This window comes from Armigeres subalbatus, chromosome 2, assembly GCF_024139115.2.
Source record: "Armigeres subalbatus isolate Guangzhou_Male chromosome 2, GZ_Asu_2, whole genome shotgun sequence".
Classification (NCBI taxonomy): domain Eukaryota; kingdom Metazoa; phylum Arthropoda; class Insecta; order Diptera; family Culicidae; genus Armigeres; species Armigeres subalbatus.
Window position 1 is genome coordinate 266,105,674 of NC_085140.1, and position 21,046 is coordinate 266,126,719.

The following is a 21,046-nucleotide window of genomic DNA, read 5'->3' on the forward strand; positions in this document are numbered from 1 at the left end:
GGTTGCAAACAATCCCATTTGATTTTGCCCTGACAGCTGCTCGTGGTTGCAAACAAACCGAGTAAAAGTGTGAGTGAAACGTGCGTGTACGTACACGATTGCTGAAAGCCTAATTTTTATCAAAACTGACTTTTGTAAAGGTCCTTTCTAACATTTGTAAACAAATCGAGTTATTAACATATAAGCTTATAAAATAGCTCAGAAATGACAGGAAACCAATAAATTTACCAAAACAAAACGCTGAGCCGTCCACTCAATTGATGGTGAGGTCTTGATCAGCTGATCGAAACTGTCTCATAAAATGGCTCATAGGCCTTTTCATGTGACACTGCCGGGACTGCACTTTGTTTACAACCGTTGAACAGACCCGCAAACCCGAAGCTGTCACTTTCATATAGAACTAACAGAACTATCAATTGATGGTAAAATCAGCTGATTTCCCAGCAAACAAGGTTACTCTATAAGCCTTTTCACGAGACGTTTGAAATCAGCTGATTTTACCGTCAATTGACAGTTCTTCTATGAAAGTGACAGTGTTGGATTTGAACGGTTTGCTCAGAGGTTGTATTTATTTGAACAAGTTCAGTCCCGACCAAGGTCTCGACCTTGGTCCCGACAGTGTCACATGAAAAGGCCTATTTAAATGTTGACTGAAAAGGCCTATCTGCCAAGTTTTTGTACGTAGTTTATGAACAGAGCTGAGTTCATGTTTATTTTCTGCTTTTCCCTTTCCCTTTCCCTTTTTGTGGCTTTTTTTCGTTTTGTGCGTTTGTTTTGTTTGATGCTTTCGAAACAATTTGACAGAACCAAAAAATACCAAAAACCAAACTAACTAGTGATATTTTACCTAAAATATTTAAAAAGTGCAAAGTTAGGGAAAAAAACAATGAATTTAAATTTTATGCTGACAGAAATATCCCTTCAGCTGCTGGGCAACAAATTTTACGATCCCAATGGCCGTGAGACCGATAACATGAAAGATTTATTCTCGGTTAACAATCCCACTCAATCAACCAATGGGCAACCGAGGCGCGGATCAAGAACGAAAGGTAATCTGCTGCAGATGATTGGCGTTCCGGCATTGGATGGAGTACTGAAGAATAGCAACGACTACGTCGAACGGCAGTATAACGGATTCATCGACAATCAACAGGACCGTTTGGAATCGATGCCGCAAGCGGAAGGAACGGCTAAGCTGAACCCCACGCATATTCAAACCGACCTGTGTGAGGTGCGGATCAAAACACGGCAAGAATTTGTAAGGATGGTCAGTCATTCGAAGAAAATGAAGGATATTTATCTTGACACATTGCCGCTGGATGCAGATCGAAGTGAGTATTCACGTTTATTAGTTGATGCTGGGCCGTTCCCTACGAATGACACTGGGTCCGATTGAGTTTTGGGCTTGGGTTGGTGAGATTTTGGGTTCCTTTAGGTTGGTTTGGATTTCCTTCTTTGGTTTCTCAGGATACTTTCCCTTTGCCAAATGATCCGTGCGTTAATTTACATAGCCAAACTACTTTTTTATTCCCTAACTATATGCAACATTTACAATTTACATTGCACTACACATTTTATTATTCTTAACACTTAACATTTATTACATCTTACTGACGAGACTTTTCGCTTTTCGGTCCGGCAATTATCATAGAACTCACCAATTGTGAATTTCTGTTAGTTGTTCGTTCTGCTGTTTCGTCCCTTTGCTTTTGGATGAGAGGATATCTGAATATTTCAGCTTCAAAAATTATGCAGCCGTATCTCTTTTTGCCTTTCTTGCATACCGTAAAGCGGGGCGAATAGAAACACTTTGTACCATTTTTGAAGTTGTATGAAAATAACTGCGTTGCGTTGCGTTGTAACGGAGTATTTCGTAGATTGCATACTGATAGCTGTCATGTATATTCTTTATTTTTTTTCTTCAATTGCTTATGGATTGCTATTTGGGATATAATAGCACCCGATTGGAGGTCAAAAATGGTGAAGCATGAAAGCTACCATTGCCGGCTATGCCCATCTTCTCCGTTACTAGGGAAGGGAAGGAAATGATGATCAGTGGTGCAATTTATCAACAATGCCTGCTGAGTGTGATTCTTTTGTTTTGTATTTTTCTCTGCTCCTCTTCGCCTATGACGGTGTCTTTCAGTCAGTAAGACAAAGCAGGAGTAGATTAGCTTACTCGGTTTACTGTACTGTAGGGTCATGGGTTCGAGTCCCATCGAAGGGAAAGTGGTTACCTCCAATACATTTTTCAAATCAATATCTTCCACATAACGTACATATTCACATATGAGTTTCCATAACATTGTAAATTACTCGGTTTGCCAACAGCGGGGTGAAGCTGATGATCAATTGGCACAAATTTCCTGTCACTGTCTTTCAAGTGATAGTATTCACCCATGCATTTATATAGGGCCGTCGCATTCACGCAGCAGCGAGTGAACTGAATGGACTGTCACTGCGGGCTGCGTGTGCAATGAGAAGTGAGGTCTTTTGTTTACTCTTTCTTTGATTGTTGCTGCTAACCATTTTCAGTTTTCACTTTTAGGAAGTGAGTGTGAAGAGGATATGGTATCAATTTCAACAAATTTCAGTCACTGAGATTGATAATTCGCACCACTGATGATGATATGACATCTACTTAACAAGAGGCCAGCGACTCACCGACGCCCTCATAGATGTCAAGGAGTTTGATAGGGTGGGTGTACCAATTGTCGCCATACAAAAGATCAACTATTTTTTTTTAAATAAGTAAAAGGCATGTGGGTGGACTTTATATATCAAGCGAAAGGTTTTACTTCCTGTTCCTTAGAACAGCTGTGAAAACCACAATAAAATTTGTTATTATCCTCGAAATTGATTAATCCATAATAGGAACGCATGCACCAGTTGTGGCACTATTCTTAATTTTGATTCCTTATTGATCAAATCCCATTGTTTTCTTATGGGGCTGGCCAAATTGGGACCACTAGTGCGACAACTGGTGCAAAGGACGTCAAAAATTAAGCAAAATCAATTTTTATAATTATGCTTTGCTTGTTTTGGAGGAAATCAAAGGTGTTATCGTATCATATGTGTTACTCCCAAAGGAATAATATTACAGTTAAAAGCGTAAGCTACTTATTTCTCCGTTTAGGAGAGACCTTTCGCTTAGCTTTTATTGACAGAAATAGAGGTTACTTATTTCTTCTTTTTAGGGAAGAGACATTTCGCCTTATTCTGAAGTTTTCCTCAAGTAATTGCTACTTATTTCTTCGTTTTAAGGAAGAAACCTTTCACAAGGCTTGATTGAACCTTTTGCCGATCCGCACCAGGGTGAGTTCGGAGTCAAAAATGAGAACTCTTGGAGTCAGCTTAGAAGTTGTTTATTTCAATTTTTCTTTACAATAGTCATCTTAAATCTACGTGTTACATTAGCGATGGATTGTTATACTAGTATCTGAACTATGGCTAAATATTATCTGTTTATCCTTTTCTAACTCGGGGAAGTCTATTATTAACATTTCGTTCTTTCTCAATCCTTTATGATTTTATATGGAAACATACTATGTCATTGCAACGCATTAACCTCGTTTCACTCACTCCTTTTCCTAATTCTAGAAAGTTTCAATAAGTCTCCGTTGAGGGTGGAGTCTACTAGTCTAATTAGATTATTTTTTTTTGTAAGTGGAAATTATCTCCCTAATGAAAGACAAAGAAGGATTGATTACATATGCTCTTGTCGTGCGTGGGCGTGTTCTTACTTCCTGTATGGTCCTTTCGTTACAGACATATTATGCAACTCGGTATGCGTTTTTTTGTCTTATCTTTCATTTGATTTTCTTATAGCTGTAGCTTACTTATTTGGTCGTACGGCGCAGCGCAATATGTTTAAGAAATTAATTATCCCACAGCCACAATATGAATATGCTTTATCGATATGAAGTTTGTTTGGTTTGCGGTGATTTGATTGGTCATTTAGCATATAAAGCACTAGTGCGACAACTGGTGCTATAGCCACAACTGGTACATCTAGCCTAGTTAGGAGTTAGATAGATAGGGAATATAGTTTGGGAATATCATCATAAGCAAATGATATTATAAGTTTTAACAAACGATGGGAGTATGGAAGTGACCATGCTAAGCAATTTTTGTCACTCCATTGTTAATTTCACTGGGATGGGGCTGGGGTTAAACTTGCCCTAGCTAATTAGCATAGGTTAAGGCGTCAATGTTCGCTCTCTGAAACAAAAAGAAAGTAATTTATATTAAATGCCCCTTCCCCCTATTATTTTCCAGTTGAAATTATTAAGCTATATTTGTAAAAATATAATCATCATGCAATCTTAAACTCGTTATCGTAAGAGTTGCAGATTTGATTTGCTAAAAAACATGTCATGTTCATATTTCAGAAATATTTCCAGAACCTAATGTTCGATTGCAAAAAAAATCAATGACAATGCTAGGTGTTAAACTTAATCTGAAGATTAAAAAAACACATTAATAAAGATTAAAAAAAATGACAATGCTATAGTTTAAAAACAAAAGCAGATGGCTGAGATCTTGATAAAACGGATAAAACATCATTATTTATAAATAGATATTTTTGCAGTGATGCATAAATGGTTTATTTTATCTCTTTTTAATTTTATGTGAATTTTTTTTTTTAATCCTTCACTCGTCGAGAATGCCAAGGCCAAGGGCACTTGACAGGAGGAGGGGGCAGGATTGCCACCCTCAGGTTCAACCGTGGGAGGGGGCCAATGAGAATAGATAGAAGGTGAGAAGGAAGACCAAATGCAAGTGTATTAGTGGATGATGGAAAATGTAAACAGCAAATGGTGACGTACATATTTGCACGGCTTCTTATGGGAGCTCGTTCGAATGTAGTAGTGAAAGATTTTTCGCCATACACGAAAGGCGCGCACACAATATATGGATTTCCATATTGTCGCGCTTATCTTTTTCTAGACTTTCGCGGCGGTCTTACTCTCGCAGGCTCGACTGCGAAGGTAGACGTCAAGATAGCCGCCGGGTTAAAAGATAGGGAAAATTTTCCCTCTCAAAACAAAACCACGTGCTTTTCTCCAAATGACAGCAGTACTCGATTATATTAGTGAGAGGCAACCGGAGTCACTGAGTACATGGAGAGTGTTTATCATGACAAGTGCATACGGTGGGTAAGATTTTTATTGACTCTGTCGTGTTTAGTGACGAAGGGAGACCCGACGACGAGAAAGAAGCGTTATATGCACAGCTGGAGCAGACATACGATGGATGCCCACTGCGGGACGTCAAAATCGTCATCGGTGACATGAACGCACAGGTAGGAAGGGCGGAAATGTATAGACCGGTCATCGGACCGGATAGTCTGCACACCGTATCGAATGACAATGGCCAACGATGCATAAACTTCGCAGCCTCCCGCGGAATGGTAGTCCGAAGCACCTTCTTTCCCCGCAAAAATATCCACAAGGCCACATGGAGATCACCTAACCAAGAAACGGAAAACCAAATCGACCACGTTCTAATCGACGGTAAATTCTTCTCCGACATCACGAACGTCCGCACTTACCGCAGTGCGAATATTGAATCCGACCACTACCTCGTTGCAGTATGCCTGCGCTCAAAACTCGACGGTGTACAACACGCGTCGAAGTCGGACGCCGCGGCTTAACATTGGGCGGCTCCAAGACGGTAGACTAGCCCAAGAATACATGCAGCAGCTGGAAATGGCACTTCCAACGGAAGAGCAGCTAGGCGCAACGTCTCTTGAAGATGGCTGAAGAGATATTCGATCCGCCATTGGTAGCACCGCAACCGCTGCACTTGGCACGGTGCCCCCGTATCAGAGAAACGACTGGTATGACGGCGAATGTGAGCAGTTAGTGGAAGAGAAGAATGCAGCATGGGCGAGATTGCTGCAACACCGCACGAGGGCGAACGAGGCACGATATAAACAGGCGCGGAACAGACAAAACTCGATTTACCGGAGGAAAAAGCGCCAGCAGGAAGATCGAGACCGTGAAGAGACGGAGCAACTGTACCGCGCTAATAACACACGAAAGTTCTATGAGAAGTTAAACCGTTCACGTAAGGGCCACGTGCCACAGCCTGATATGTGCAAGGACATAAATGGGAACCTTCTTACGAACGAGTGTGAGGTGATCCAAAGGTGGCGGCAGCACTACGAAGAACACCTGAATGGCGATGTGGCAGACGAAGATGGCGGTATGGTGATGGACCTGGGAGAACGCGCGCAGGACATAATTTTACCGGCTCCGGATCTCCAGGAAATCCAGGAAGAGATTGGCCGGCTGAAGAACAACAAAGCCCCTGGGGTTGACCAACTACCCGGAGAGCTATTTAAACACGGTGGTGAGGCACTGGCTAGAGCGCTGCACTGGGTCATTACCAAGATTTGGGAGGAGGAAGTTTTGCCGCAGGAGTGGATGGAAGGTGTCGTGTGTCCCATCTACAAAAAGGGCGATAAGTTAGATTGTAGCAACTACCGCGCAATCACATTGCTGAACGCCGCCTACAAGGTACTCTCCCAAATTTTATGCCGTCGACTAGCACCAACTGCAAGGGAGTTCGTGGGGCAGTACCAGGCGGGTTTTATGGGCGAACGCTCCACCACGGACCAGGTGTTCGCCATTCGCCAAGTACTGCAGAAATGCCGCGAATACAACGTGCCCACACATCATCTATTCATCGACTTCAAAGCCGCATATGATACAATCGATCGGGACCAGCTATGGCAGCTAATGCACGAAAACGGATTTCCGGATAAACTGACACGGTTGATCCAAGCGACGATGGATCGGGTGATGTGCGTAGTTCGAGTTTCAGGGGCATTCTCGAGTCCCTTCGAAACCCGCAGAGGGTTACGGCAAGGTGATGGTCTTTCGTGTTTGCTATTCAACATCGCTTTGGAAGGGGTAATACGAAGAGCAGGGAGGGGTAATACACGAGTGGTAAAATTTTCAATAAGTCCGTCCAGCTATTTGGCTTCGCCGACGACATAGATATTATGGCACGTAACTTTGAGAAGATGGAGGAAGCCTACATCAGACTGAAGAGGGAAGCTAAGCGGATCGGACTAGTCATCAACACGTCGAAGACGAAGTACACGATAGGAAGAGGTTCAAGAGAAGACAATGTGAGCCACCCACCGCGAGTTTGCATCGGTGGTGACGAAATCGAGGTGGTAGAAGAATTCGTGTACTTGGGCTCACTGGTGACTGCCGAAAATGACGCCAGCAAAGAAATTCGGAGACGCATCATGTCTGGAAATCGTACGTACTTTGGACTCCGCAAGATCGAATAGAGTTCGCCGCCGTACCAAACTGACAATCTACAAAACGCTAATTAGACCGGTAGTCCTCTACGGACACGAGACCTGGACGATGCTCGTGGAGGACCAACGCGCACTTGAAGTTTTCGAAAGGAAAGTGCTGCGTACCATCTATGGTGGGGTGCAGATGGCGGACGGTACGTGGAGGAGGCGAATGAACCACGAATTGCATCAGCTGTTGGGAGAACCATCCATCGTTCACACCGCGAAAATCGGACGACTGCGATGGGCCGGGCACGTAGTCAGAATGTCGGACAGTAACCCGGTGAAAATGGTTCTCGACAACGATCCGACGGGCACAAGAAGGCGAGGTGCGCAGCGGGCAAGGTGGATCGATCAGGTGGAAGATGACTTGCGGACCCTCCGTAGACTGCGTGATTGGCGACGTGTAGTCATGGACCGAGCAGAATTGAGAAGACTCTTTTATACCGCACAGGCCACTTCGGCCTTAGTCTGAATAAATAATAATTATAATTGAGAATAGGTCGTATGTGCAAAAAAGAGGCTCTCTTTGTTCACGCTCTCTTCTACTTGTACATAAGTTAGCTTTGCATATTTTGCCACATTTTCACTTCAGAACGCTAGACAAAGCTATAATCTTTAGATATCTGCCAAGAAAGCCGGAATAAACTTTATTATAGATCTGTAATAAGCGAATGGAAGCAAAAAGAGACTCTCTTTTGCACATATGACCTATTCTCAAAGCACTCTAGAATTGATTTTTAAAAGTAATCTTGCTCTGCGAGCAGGGTTATTTTTTATAGTGCATTTTGTTGAAAATTGCTCCTGTAGAATTCATTTCGTATTATTTTTATTATTATATATTAATTTATTTTTTTCATTTAAACATCCAGAAAATATTGTTTTATTGGTAAGTGTTTCTATTCACCAAACAAAAAAACATAGAAAAAAAATCAATACCAAATTTTAAAAACGACTTGTATGCTTTTGTAATCAAAGATTCAAACGTCGATTTGACGAATATCATAGTACTCCCACGCAAACCAACACCACCAAGTATCTATTTTCATTGGTGGATAGGTATTAGGGTGGTTCAAAAAATCGATTTTGCTCCACAGTGCTCATCTGATTCTTTACCATGTTCTGAGTCTCCTCTGAAAATTTGAGCTCTTTTGGATTAAAACTGATTTAGCACAAGCCGTTTCAAGTTTGCATGCAAATTAGTATGGGGAAATTTATTTTTTCATTATACTGTTAATGACGCTTCCCCATCAAGTGCATGTTAAAAGAAAACCTACATAGCTAAAAGGAATACTCAACAGCTTTCACTCAGTGAAAACCGCATCTCAATTAATCGTTCCAATAATTAGTAATCGAATTTAATCTATATCGTGGTTTTCTGGAGCTAATTGCATAACTCATCAACAGGCAACATTGCTGCTCGTGGCGCGAAAGATAGCACACACAAATTCAGGCTACTATGTTGCACTGCACATTTCAGTGATGCCCTCAAAGAAGTTTAACGATCATGACTAAAGATTCGTAACCTGTTTTAAAATCGATTACTAATTATTGGGACGATTCATCAACATGCGGTTTTCGTTTGGTGAAAGCTGTTGAGTATCCCTTTTAGCTATGTAGGTTTTCTTTTAACCTGCGCTTAATGGGGAAACGTCATTAACAGTATAATGAAAAAATAAATTTCCCCATACTAATTTGCATGCAAACTTTAAACGGCTTGTGCTAAATCAGTTTTAATCCAAATGAGCTCAAATTTTCAGAGGATAATCAGAACATGGTAAAGAATCAGATGAGCACTGTGGAGCAAAATCGATTTTTTGAACCACCCTAATAGGTATATTCTAGTGTAGTGTTGATCATTATAAATTGTGAGTACACGAAGTGTTGGCTGCAGTAGTGGTAGATCGATGGTCGAGTTCACCACACTACTATAGTATACTACTTATACTAATTATAAGTATTATACAGTCCCATGTAGATGGGAATCAATCAAACATGGGACTGTTGATGCTACTCTCTATGTCTGCGTAGTTTACATTCCCCTGAATCAACTGAATCGACGACGCAGTCTTAGTTGAAAGGTACCTCGATTCGATTGGATGGTCTCACAATCAGAACTAAGGGGCCCCTTGATTACCCTTGGTGATTTTAACTTGACAAAGGAAACAAAGGGACCCGATGCAAGGGAAGAGATGCAAGAGAAAAAAAGTACCTAAAATTAGGTACTTTTTTCTAACGGTGCATGTCGACGCTGACGCTGTCGTAGTTTGGTGCTTGTCAAGCTGAGGCAGTTGAATAATAGGTTATTGTTAAAATGTCTGACGAGGAAGATATTCTTGGTTTCGACGAGGCAGATGTGGAGAATTCATTGACAGAGATTCTGAAAACGTCAAAAAACAAAGATTTGTTAACTTATCGTGGATTTGTGTACTACTCCAACAGAAAACCGGTGCGTAAAATTCTGTTTAATTCGTTTATGATTGATGCGTGTGTAAACAGCACGTGTTACTTTTATCTTTTTGAAATTCCATTATTTTTGTGGTAAACAGGTTAGAATAACATTTTTCAGTCAGGTTAGAATAATTTTTTTAAAGGAGCACGATTTAATTCGTAAATGTGATTGAAGTTGAACAATGCAACTGGGAGTGCAAGGAAAGCGACCATTCCAACAAAGAGGACTGAAGTGCAAGTCTCGTATGGTTACCACACACACAGTGTGGTAACCATACGACCAACCACAGTGGATGCTTCTTCCACTACTGGTGTAAAAATCTATAGAAGAATTCTCAGAATTGTGGATCAACGAATGTGATTAGTGGAAATATAAAATTCTTCGAATATTTCAATCGTATTCAGGCTCTAGCGTGTTTGCCTACAGTAAACATTTCGAGAGCATTTGGCGAATTAAAAGTTTTAGCTCCCAAGGAATTGACATGCGTTTATACGTTATATGTAAATTGCGACGTACAACAACCGAGGGACGCGAAATAAGAACGAAACCGTTATTTCCACCCCAGCTCGGGTCGATTTATGGAAATGTACTTAACAACATACCTCGTAACACGAACCAAATATAAAGTTGGCACAGTCGATGGAATACTATTGTAGGCCGCCACGTTGGTATACATAGAATCATTAGATAACTCCGAACAACATCTGGACAAATTGTAAACTAAACTTCTGGCAATTCAAGCGAGAAAAGTAAAGCTATAAGCAAGAAAAATGATGAGAATATCCTACGAGTAGTTAAGCGGATGAAATCCTACACCAGTGATCAAGACTATCTTCAAGTAATAGCGGCAAACCTTAGATCCAAAGCGAGATAAATTTCCTCAAAGATCGATATAAGATTGTTATATATTGAACCTCGAATAATAATAGTGTAGTTGTAATTTGATAATTAATTAATGTAATTCCTAGATTATTGAATATTGAATATTATTGAATATGATAAAGATTCTTGATAAAATATCTTAAAAATTACCGACATTTCGCAATTTGTACCGTTTTCGTTTCAAACTCTTCCCTCAACAACACTACAGCTACAACAGTGTCAGCTCATTGCACAATTTCGCTTTATCGAATAAGCATAGCTGAATAAGCATCTTAACCATTTTAGTCGGAAAACTTACATTAAAATGTTGGAATATGGTAGTGTGCGACGCTTCGCAGTACATCGTAGATGGATAAGAAGCAGGCGCCAGTTAGTTGTAGTTGCTCTTGGGTAGTTTAAGGAATATTGTTATGGATGTATTGTATATACTATTACCATAAAATTATTTTACAAACATACAAAATAAACAATTAGTCAAACACTCAACAAATCAAAATAACTGACGATTTCTCTGCGCCCCGAGAGAAACGTCCAATGTGTTGCCCAATGCGAGACCCAAGGCGAGGTTTCCTTATAAGATTTTGGTCCGTCAGTCAAATCCCGCAAAATATATGTTTATCGCGTTTTGCGTTCTTTGTCTACAGCAACCAACTGCTGTATTCATAGCTGGATTTGTATTAGAATTCAGATCCTATTTGGGCACTCTGAAATAATTTGTGCCATGTGGCACCAACAATATTGAGTCTGTGTCTGGGAATCTTTCTATCTCTAATTTTTATTGCCTATCTTCAGGACCAAACACAGAACATTCAGGAATGGAACATTACACAATTTCACTCAAACATTTGTCACTAACATGTAAGATAATATGAACCGTAACACAACCTTCAATCAACGGGAACGAAATTTTTGTGGATGGTCTATAAGCATCCACAAAAATTTCGTCAATTTGATTGGAGGACAGATGTTGAGGAGGACGATTACTCCCTAATCTAACTTAAATTACGCAATCTCAAACAAATCAATCCATGCAATGATGGAACTCTGAGCATTGCAAACGGTACGGTAACGATAATACAAAATTAGTTCCTGACACATCACTTACATTGATGCCAGAAAACAGGAAGATAACACCAAACTTGGTGACAGAACTAAAAATTACTCAACTTACAACTAGGTGAGTGAAAAATCTTGTCCTCAACACCTGAGTTATGACGTTTTCATCGGGGAGACATATTACAATAAAATTATTTTACAAACATAGAAAATAAACAATTAACACATTTAACAAATTAAAATAACAGACGATCACTCTGTGCCCTGAGAAAAACGTCCAATGTGCCCATTGCGAGATATGACGAGGTTTCCTGGTTTAGGTCCATCAGTCAAATCCCGCAAATGTGTTTTTTCATTGCATTTTGCATTTTGTCTACAACATCCAAGTAGTTGTATTCATAGCATGATTTCGTCAAGGAATTTTGATCCTATTTGGGCACCTTGAATTAATTTGTGCCATGTGGCACCAGTATAATATAAAATCTGTGTCTGGGAATTCCTCTATTTATAATTTTAATTGCCTATCTTCAGGCCTAAACACAGAACATTCAGGAATGGAACATACACAAATCCACCTAAACATTTGTCACTAACAAGTAAGATAAAATAAACCGTAACAATACCTGTTGTTGAAATAAAGAGAGCTGCACCTGCTGGCAAAAGTATCAGTCAGTAGCCTGCCGTGGTGTAGAGGGGGAACTCTAGCATTGTTTTGTTCTTTGTGAAGAGGACTTCTCCGGCCAACATAAAACACTCAAACGTTTCGTAGTTCAATAGTCCAAGATACTCATACCCGTCTAAACCATCAAATCTATTGGACATTTCATCAGATGAAGGCATCATACAGCTAACGATACGATGACATGTTAACTTTCTCCTCAGCAGTCATTAAAGTTGCCTTATTTAAAAAAATACTGAAATGATCTTCTTTAATGGAAGCTTGACATACCTTGACATGCTGCACAATGGGGTCCTGTTCGACCCTATCCGGGTCGTAGCTGGTGTGAGGCATGGATGTGTTCTATCCTATCACCGTTACTGTTCCTCATCGTAATCGATGAGATTCTGGTAGATGCGATTGACCGTGAACCAAACCGCGGGCTGTTATGGCAGCCTATAACCATGGAGCACCTAAACGACTTCGAATTGGCTGATGACGTTGCACTCCTCGCGCAACGGCGCTCTGATATGCAGAGTAAGCTCAACGACCTTGCCGAGCGCTCCTCCGCGGCAGGTTTTGTCATCAACGTCAACAAAACCAAATCGTTGGATGTAAACACGGTGACTCCTTCCAGTTTCACAGTAGCCGGGCAACCAGTGGAGAATGCCTCCAATATCTTGGTAGCCAAATGGCGTCAGACGGCGGTACCAAGATCGACATAGGCGCACGGATCAAGAAAGCAAGGGCTGCCTTTGCGAGTTTAAGAAATATCTGGAAAAACAGGCAGATAAATGAACGCACCAAAATACGAATGTTCAACTCTAACGTGGAATCTGTGCTGTTATACGCTAGCGAAACATGGTGTGTATTAGTGGAGCACACTCAACGGCTGCACTGCCGCTAACCGCAAGTCGAGCACATCTGTATATGGACGTCATATACAGATGTGTTCGACTTGCGGTTAGCGGCAGTGCAGGTGTTCATTAACAGATGCCTGCGGTATATAATTCGGGCCTGGTGGCCTCGCAACTGGATCTCAAACAACGTTGTCACCAGAAGCCGATAGCAACAGAAATTTGGGATCGGAAGTGGGGCTGGGTCGGCCACACTCTACGTTGGGGCGGAATCGAAATCTGTAAACAAGCATTAGACTGGAACCCAGCGGGACATTGCAGCAGAGGTAGACCCAGAGGCTCATGGCGGCGAACCCTCAATAGAGAAATAAAAGAAGTCGACCGAAATCTAACCTGGCAACAGTTAAAAGCGATAGCCGGGCAACGCTCAGGATGGAGATCTTTCAAGTCGGCCCTTTGCACCACCGGAGGTGTACATGATCCATAACTAACTTGACATACCTTGACATGTCTCACACATTCTACAATATCAAAGCTCCTTTGTTTGAAAAATCTGATAAAGAACATCTGTGCGCGAATTTTTTTTTGGCAAAATCTACAACAAAAAAACTGTGTTGAATTCCATTAAAAATCCGTGGAGCCCTCTAGCTGCAGTGTAAGAATCGGCCTCAAATTCATTTTCTCCCATGTAAATCTCCAACAAACAGGCGCATATCGCTTCATAGTTTATGTCAACCATGCACCTTGGTCATACGAGAATTGTATGACCATTTAGTTTTACAAACACCTGGAAGTTTTGTTTCTTTGAACTCCTGCAACTTACTAGAAGAAAGATGCAAGACGCACATTACATAATGAATACTCGGAGACGAGCCAGCCTCGGGCTGAAAGTCTCTTTAATAAAGATACAAAAAAAAAAAAAAAAATATACATAATGAATGACCAACATGGATTTATTTACGCCTGAACGATCGACGACTACTAATATAACGTGTTTCACTTTCTTTGTAATACGACAAAATGTCTGGCGACCGCATTGCGTAGGCAAGAGCACGCAACTCAGGTTCAGTTCAATCAAAGTTAATTGCCTATATTTCGGGGATTAAACCACCCGACTTGGACATGCTCTTGCCTACGCAATGTGGTCGGGTCTGAGCTTGACGACCGACTGTCAAATAGCTCACACAACCTCACTTGATCAGTACAGTTGCTGATGAAGAATGTGTGTAGCTGCCATGGCAAGACATTCTAAATACTCACGCTCCTCACTCTAATGTGAACGTGTACTATACACATGTAGAAGGGTTGGGTTGACAAATGGATTGCAAGTGATCTAAATTGACTCTTCAATGCTAGGATAAGGACGCTGTGAATGCTTCAGACCTTAAGGCTTGCGCCTCCAAAAGTACTCGAGTAGCATAGTATATGTTAGATAACAATTCTAACCTCAAAATGAATTTAGCTTTCAAAATTACTCTTTGGTGAAAGATTCGAGCAACATATTAGGTTTTGTCCGGCATTTGTATGGGGGCCCGCCGCTGTGAGTCGGATCTTTTGCTATCCTGCTGTGCACAAGCAAAAGTGAAACGGAATGGAAATGGGAGATAATACTCGTTACCTTCGAGTGTTTGATTTGCCACCGAAGGTATCAGACAACTCACTGTCAGCGGTTCTCAACCAGTACGGAAAAGTGCATCGTACCATTCGCGAAAAGTTTCCTCCTAACCTGGGATTGGACCATGTCTTCACTGGTGTTAGAGCGTGTACATGGAAATGGAGAAGGAAGTGCCTCCGTCAATTGAAGTTCACTGCCGAAGCGTAAAAGTGTTCCACGGCGGTTTAAAGAACACATGCTTCTTATGCCAAGCGACAGGACATCGTCAAAACATCTGCCCTTTGAGGAAAAATTGGAACCCGACACACGGAAAGAGCATCGCACCTGAAAAAAGCGAGAAACTATGGTATTGGATTTGAAGGAAGACGAAATCGTGGAATTTGAGGAAGAAATTATTAGAGATCATCAAGAAGAGGGAAAAAGTCGGAAGGAGGAAGAGATGCCAGTAAAGCAGACACCGGATATCGCTGACGAATACATCCAAAGGACATTTTGAATTCCCAACTGTTCGCAGCTGGTAAACGACTTCAAAGTTATGAAGGAAAAAACACGGAAGCTAGAGGCAAGCCATCGTCGAGCTCAATTCGCTTCGTCAGGATCCACCGAGCGTTCTTCGCCAAGGAAGAGAGTTCACGCAAGATTGATACATAATTTTATTTTAATTGTGTTCGGCTCCGTAAAGCTTTAAGAAACGTATGAGCCTTAATAAACAAATAATTATCAAAAAAAAATCTAGCGTTCAATGTACTATCCGACAATACTAGCGCGATATTAGCACTTTGGCTTTGGCAGACAATCGAACAAACAAAACGATGGGAAGAGTTAATTCAGGGAATTGATTGAGTGAGTTCGGCTATGCGCCTGGTGTTGATAATTTGGGCTCATCTACCCGCTAAGCTTTAGAGGACGACGGAGGTCCTTCGTAGCTTAGTAGGAAAAGCAGCTGTCTAACATACTGGAGTCGTTGGTTCAATCCACCCTGAAGGAAGTGGTTATGCTCCAAAACATTTTCGAACTAAATCTTTCACATTATGAGTAATTCCACAAATCGACTTTTCAAACATAGTCATTAATTACAAATCCAGGTGGTCAATACTCGGAGAACAGACAAATAGATTTTAATCACCAGTTTTGATTATTTTTGAACAATTTATTTATGAAACAATTGGAAGGAATCCTCTGTTGGTTACACAAATTTGAAATCAAATTACAGCCCGGTACAGATATCTTTCGCCAAATTCCCAGAAAGCTAATACTATTTTCCATTTATTGCATGTACTTTCACAGACTGGGAATCATCGAAGTACAACGAAGAGGAGCGGAATCTTCTCATCAGCGAATACAACAGGCTACTGTATTTCCTGAAGTACATTCTGGCTGACGTGACAGATCGAACAGAGTATGAGCAGCTGATTGAAATCATCAAGGGTACAAAGGAAACTCTGTAAGTAATTAGGGTTTTTTTTATTCATTTCTTTTTATTTAAATACTATTCATACATATGACGGTTTATTTAAGAATGGTATTGTCTAACATTATCCACGTCGTTTTGCGATATAGGTAGTTTTAAATTACGATTTCTAGAGGGAATATTGCTTCGAATTCAATTGCCTAAATGAGTGCGACTTGGATTGAATTTGTAAACTAGAAAAGGGCTGCCATTGAACTAGAGCAACGCTAATAAATGGTATACACTGAGTGTAGTTTAAAATTGTTGGAGTGATTTTACGATTGAATCACACAATATATGCGTTTTTCAGTTATTAATGCTGAGTTCAAGATTTAATCTAAATTAGTTTAGTCATTGCTTTCATGCGTTTTTTATCACAAGTTCCGGTAATACTTTGGTCGCCGTTGTTTTCTTCCTCTCCGCTATCCCTGTTTAATTTCTAAAATCTATTACAAAGCAAGATTCTATCTTTATGTTTATATGTACTTTGAAGAGCTTTTTAAGCGAATTTATTGAGTTTGATTGTTGTTTTGCATATTGAGCTCAGAGGAAGTTTTGAAGGCACGTATTTTGAGCGATTCTATCATCATGTAGGTGACGCTTAGTCGATTATGTAAAATGGTGATTGAGTACTGATAATTGCTAGCAATGCTGGATTTGCTATTTTATGGTATTGTAAATGTTGTCATCTACAGGACTAGCAACATTGGACGCACAACGATTGCCTGCTGGATTATGACTAACGATTTGGCACGAATCGCTGGATGGTACATTGATGCGAATGCTCGTAAATCGTTTCTCTGGTCGTGGAGGTGGTTGAGCGGAAAAAAGTGGCTGCGTAGGGGGTGAAATCGATGGTGATTCCACCGGAGAATCGGGACAAATTTCAGCGTAGATGCCTTCCGATGAAGTTCGACGTTCAGTTTCCTGTATGATAATGGAGTCTCGGACGTTGCTGTACGGAAGATCGTCTAAAATGCTCCATTGAGTGCGATGCGAGCTATCAGCAAGTTCTTCATCTTTATTGAGACTTTGGAGATCCTCAAAAGAGAGAATAATTTCAGATCGCTTTTTGTCGAGCGCCTTGAATTTGTTTTTGCTGTCGCTCATCCGCTGCGGACTAGCTAGGTTAAGCAAATGTTGTATGCTGGAGTGTGACTTGCTGTGCTGCTTGGTTTTAACGTGGAACTCGCTGTAGAGCTTCTCTGTCATGAATGATTGCTGATTGGCGGTGCTTCTTATCGGGAAAAATATGGTGTCTTCTGAATCTGATAACGCTTCTTCAGAATGATTCTTTTCGATCATACTAAGATGGTTAACTAAGTCGGGCTTTTCACTATTCCTAATATCCACACTACTGTTAGCTCCTTTCAAATCGATATGCTGTAGTGAAAGGCACTTTTGTAACCCATTAACGTTATTCGTCTCATCGGGATTTCCGCTTATTGCATCATCGTAGCCGATATCTGAATTTGCTTTACTGACGCTAGTACTGTTGATATCGATGTCACCGAACCGTTCTTGTATCAACCTGGACATGTCTTGATAACGATCAATGCTGCCTTGCTTCTTTTCATGTTCTTCGGCGGTAGTTTCTTGCGCTTGGCTTTCGTGGGACCGGAAGCCTTTAAACCATTTCTTTTTGTTTGGTGTGAAAACTTTCATTTTATCGCTTAGTCCAGATGCTAATGAAACTGGTTGTTGGTCCATTTCCTGTCGTTGCTGTCTTTCTACTTGGTTTGGTTGTTGTTGCTGGCCGCATTCGAGGTTCTCCAGATCATTTTTACTGAAAAATATGATCGAGTCCTCTTTCTCGTGACCGGAAGAGGAGTTTTGATTGCGATCGGCACTGCCAAACAATCGAGTTAGTTTTAGTCTTTTGAGGACTTCGCTTTTCGGCCCCAATCCACTGCTGCCATGAGGGGAAATATTCAGATGGTTCAAGCTGTTGGACGACTGCTGCTGCTGAATGGCGTTGATCATTTGATGGAGTTCAACCCAGTTAGTATCGTTATCCACTGTTCGGGTAAAGTTGTCACAGTTGAATTGACAGAATTTGAGAACAGTCTGGACGTTTGCGTTGAGGAACATTCGTTGTTCGCTGTCAAATCCGAGCGAACATTTTGTGAACTTCATCTGCGGTGTCAGGTGCATCTTGCTTAGGCTGAGCGATGAAGTCAGGTCATGCTCATCGAGGGGACATGCCACGATAAAATTTTCGCAGCTTAGTTTGGCGATCGTAATGTATTCTGGAAGAAAAAAAAAACATCGTTTTAGTTAACTGGTTAACGGGGTAAAATGTATTCTTGAACGTAGGAATGATGCTGTTGGATAGGCGATAAATAAAAGTTTCGTTTCGAGTCTTTTTCAAAAAAATTGTCTTCCGTAATTACCAGCATAGTTATGAGACTTATATAAAGCTTATTACCGCAATGATGCACTTGAAATTAGGTACCTACTTTACACATGTTTTATCTTTATGTAGGTGTTTTTTCCTATATGTTCAAGTGTACATATTAGTGCTGTCCAATGAGAGCTTGAAGTAGCTCGAAGTTTCTCCCTGTCCTGCTCATGCCCATTTGTTAACAAAAACGAACGAGCGGGACGGGAACAACTTCGAGCTACTTCGAGCTGCTCATTGGACAGCATTATTTATTTTAACTTTTAACAACGTGTATTGTAGCAATTCGCGTTGTAAAGTTTATAAAAAATATTAAACATCAGCTTTAAAATAGGGAAGCAATTATTACTCCCTTCTTCAACTAAAATCCTAAAGGATCTAATTCTTACAATATTTTCTGCAGTGTCATTAAGTGGGAATTATAAATGATTTGATGTAAAGTTTCTACTCACCGGGTACATTATTTTGATTTCCACCAGTACTTGCATTCATACTGGCAATCAATTTCAGATTCAAAGGCACGGTTACTTCCGATTGCATGATGAATCCGATACGGTGAACACATTCCCGATTCAGTTGTTTCGGTGCTTTGTTGCTACTGTTGGGATGCCCGAGGCTGCTGCTCTTCTGCATTACTGGTGCCGTATGTTGTTCGATTTCATAGAACTTACCTTTGGCCGATAGTGAGACGTAGTAAATCTATGAAAAAATATTTTGTTTAGTTTTTTCAAACATGATACTAATCCAATTTAAAACAAACCTGTCTATTATCTCCCAGCAATTGAGCGTACTTGCCACGTTCTTTTTCCGCGCTACCAGCGTTCCCGCTGACAGATGCGGAGTCCTTTTGACTAGATGCTGACTTGTGATCTCCGTCCTGGAATACGGCCAGCAAACGATACACCTGTCCAGCTTTGGCCGTTGCCTTGACGTAATGCGTTTTGTGGTTGAAATTGTCTGTTGAGGGAGATGTATAACTAAGCTGTTTCGTCAGTTAGTATTTTGAGTTAAACCTTACCATGAGATTCAGTATAGGCAGAAATGTTTTCCAGCGAAAGAAACTTATAAACACGCTCCCGGACCAGTTGAACGATGGTTGTATAGGCGGTAGCCAGTTGGGTTCCTTTATCACTGAGAAATGAAAAATAACCTGGAAATAGAATAGAAAAGCTCGGAGCTAATTATCAGTTCGAAACATTTTAGCGCAACCTCGCTCACGGGTGCTTATTGAAATATCTGTCTGTAAAGGTCTGTATACTTTCTAATACGTGGTAACCAGCTATAATAGTAATTTTCCATTGTCGTTTTTGGAATCGTCCCAGCAATTTGTAGATCCCCGCCTCTGTGTTACCTTGTACTACAGAAATTATTCTAGAAAGTAGATGGCCAATTTCAATGCTAAGTGATACACAAAAAGCTAAATTTACCATTCAAAATATCCTTTTATTAGGAAGATTTTGGGGAGGTAATAATAGGGAAGGAGAACATGCTGAAACGGAAACTGAAAAACTAATGGAAGGTCGACTATTGGGGAGCAATTTCTTTTCCCGGTGGATATATTAGGTTAGCACGACATAATCAATACCTATCACTATTAGGTGGTTCCATAAGAATTTTCATTTTTTTTCATGACGCAATTCATCTTTATTTCAGCCTAATTGTGTACTTTTCATTCTAATCTTTTTCGATTTTGAATTTCAGAAAACATCTTTAATTGACTGTAGAAGAAGCGATGTGCAAGTTGATGGTATGAAGTAAATAAGGACAGATTGAGGGTTATTTAAAAAAAAATATGAGTAATATTTACTCCGAGTATTATTTAGAAATATATTTTAGTTAATTGACCGGCAATTAAACGTGGATGAATAGAGCCAAAGAAAGCCCGTTGTTCAAGCCAAGTTACCATTTCTGCATTCGTATATCATGAGGCTAACACGATGATACTTCTATGCCCAGGGAAGTCAAGACAATTTCCAAACCGAAAATTGCCTAGATCGGCACCGGGAATCGAACATAGCCACCCTCAGCATGGTTTTGCTTTTTTAGGCGCGCATCTTACCGCCCCTACACTGAGAAAAATTTTATAGTAGAAACTACCATTTTAGGGGTAATATTGAGAACAGTACCGACGTTTTTCAACCGAAGTGCCAATCGTCTTAAAATGACTAAAATATGGTCTATCTCACGATAAAAATAGTATATTCAACCGCTCACATAGTTATTCTTACTGAAAAAATAATAAAATTGTGTCGTAAAATCAACTACTTTATTTGAGTCTATGCAATTTTTGTGTTAATATTGAAAATAATATCAATCAGATTAACTACATTTATGGTTAAATTAAGCGATTTGTCCCT

General features: G+C 40.5%; 2 protein-coding genes across 8 annotated transcripts in view; one reads left to right on the forward strand and one right to left on the reverse strand.

The window, feature by feature from the left end:
• The first annotated feature begins 769 nt into the window (after window positions 1-769).
• On the forward strand, window positions 770-20,534 carry LOC134212189 (uncharacterized). Its single transcript, XM_062689829.1, has 3 exons — window positions 770-1,331; window positions 16,126-16,282; window positions 20,391-20,534. The coding sequence occupies exons 1-3, from the start codon at window positions 887-889 to the stop codon at window positions 20,401-20,403; spliced, it is 615 nt and encodes a 204-aa protein (XP_062545813.1). The 5' UTR covers window positions 770-886; the 3' UTR covers window positions 20,404-20,534.
• The window catches only part of LOC134212185 (uncharacterized), a 359,239-nt gene continuing 354,487 nt past the window's right edge, over window positions 16,295-21,046 (reverse strand). For all 7 annotated transcript variants that reach the window (XM_062689819.1, XM_062689817.1, XM_062689815.1 and 4 more), the window contains 4 exons: window positions 19,708-19,839; window positions 19,450-19,646; window positions 19,142-19,388; window positions 16,295-18,537 (listed from right to left, as the gene is read on the reverse strand). In XM_062689819.1, the coding sequence (XP_062545803.1) occupies window positions 16,949-18,537; window positions 19,142-19,388; window positions 19,450-19,646; window positions 19,708-19,839 (2,165 nt within the window). In that variant the 3' untranslated portion in view covers window positions 16,295-16,948. The remainder of the gene's footprint in view (window positions 18,538-19,141; window positions 19,389-19,449; window positions 19,647-19,707; window positions 19,840-21,046) is intronic.

What these genes read in the sequence shown, in the direction of transcription:
- LOC134212189 (XM_062689829.1), top strand. Translation starts at nt 887, where the DNA reads ATGAATTTAAATTTTATGCTGACAGAAATATCCCTTCAGCTGCTGGGC. An exon ending in GCCGCTGGATGCAGATCGAA is followed by an intron (nt 1,332 to 16,125) that starts GTGAGTATTCAC and finishes GTACTTTCACAG; the next exon opens with ACTGGGAATCATCGAAGTAC.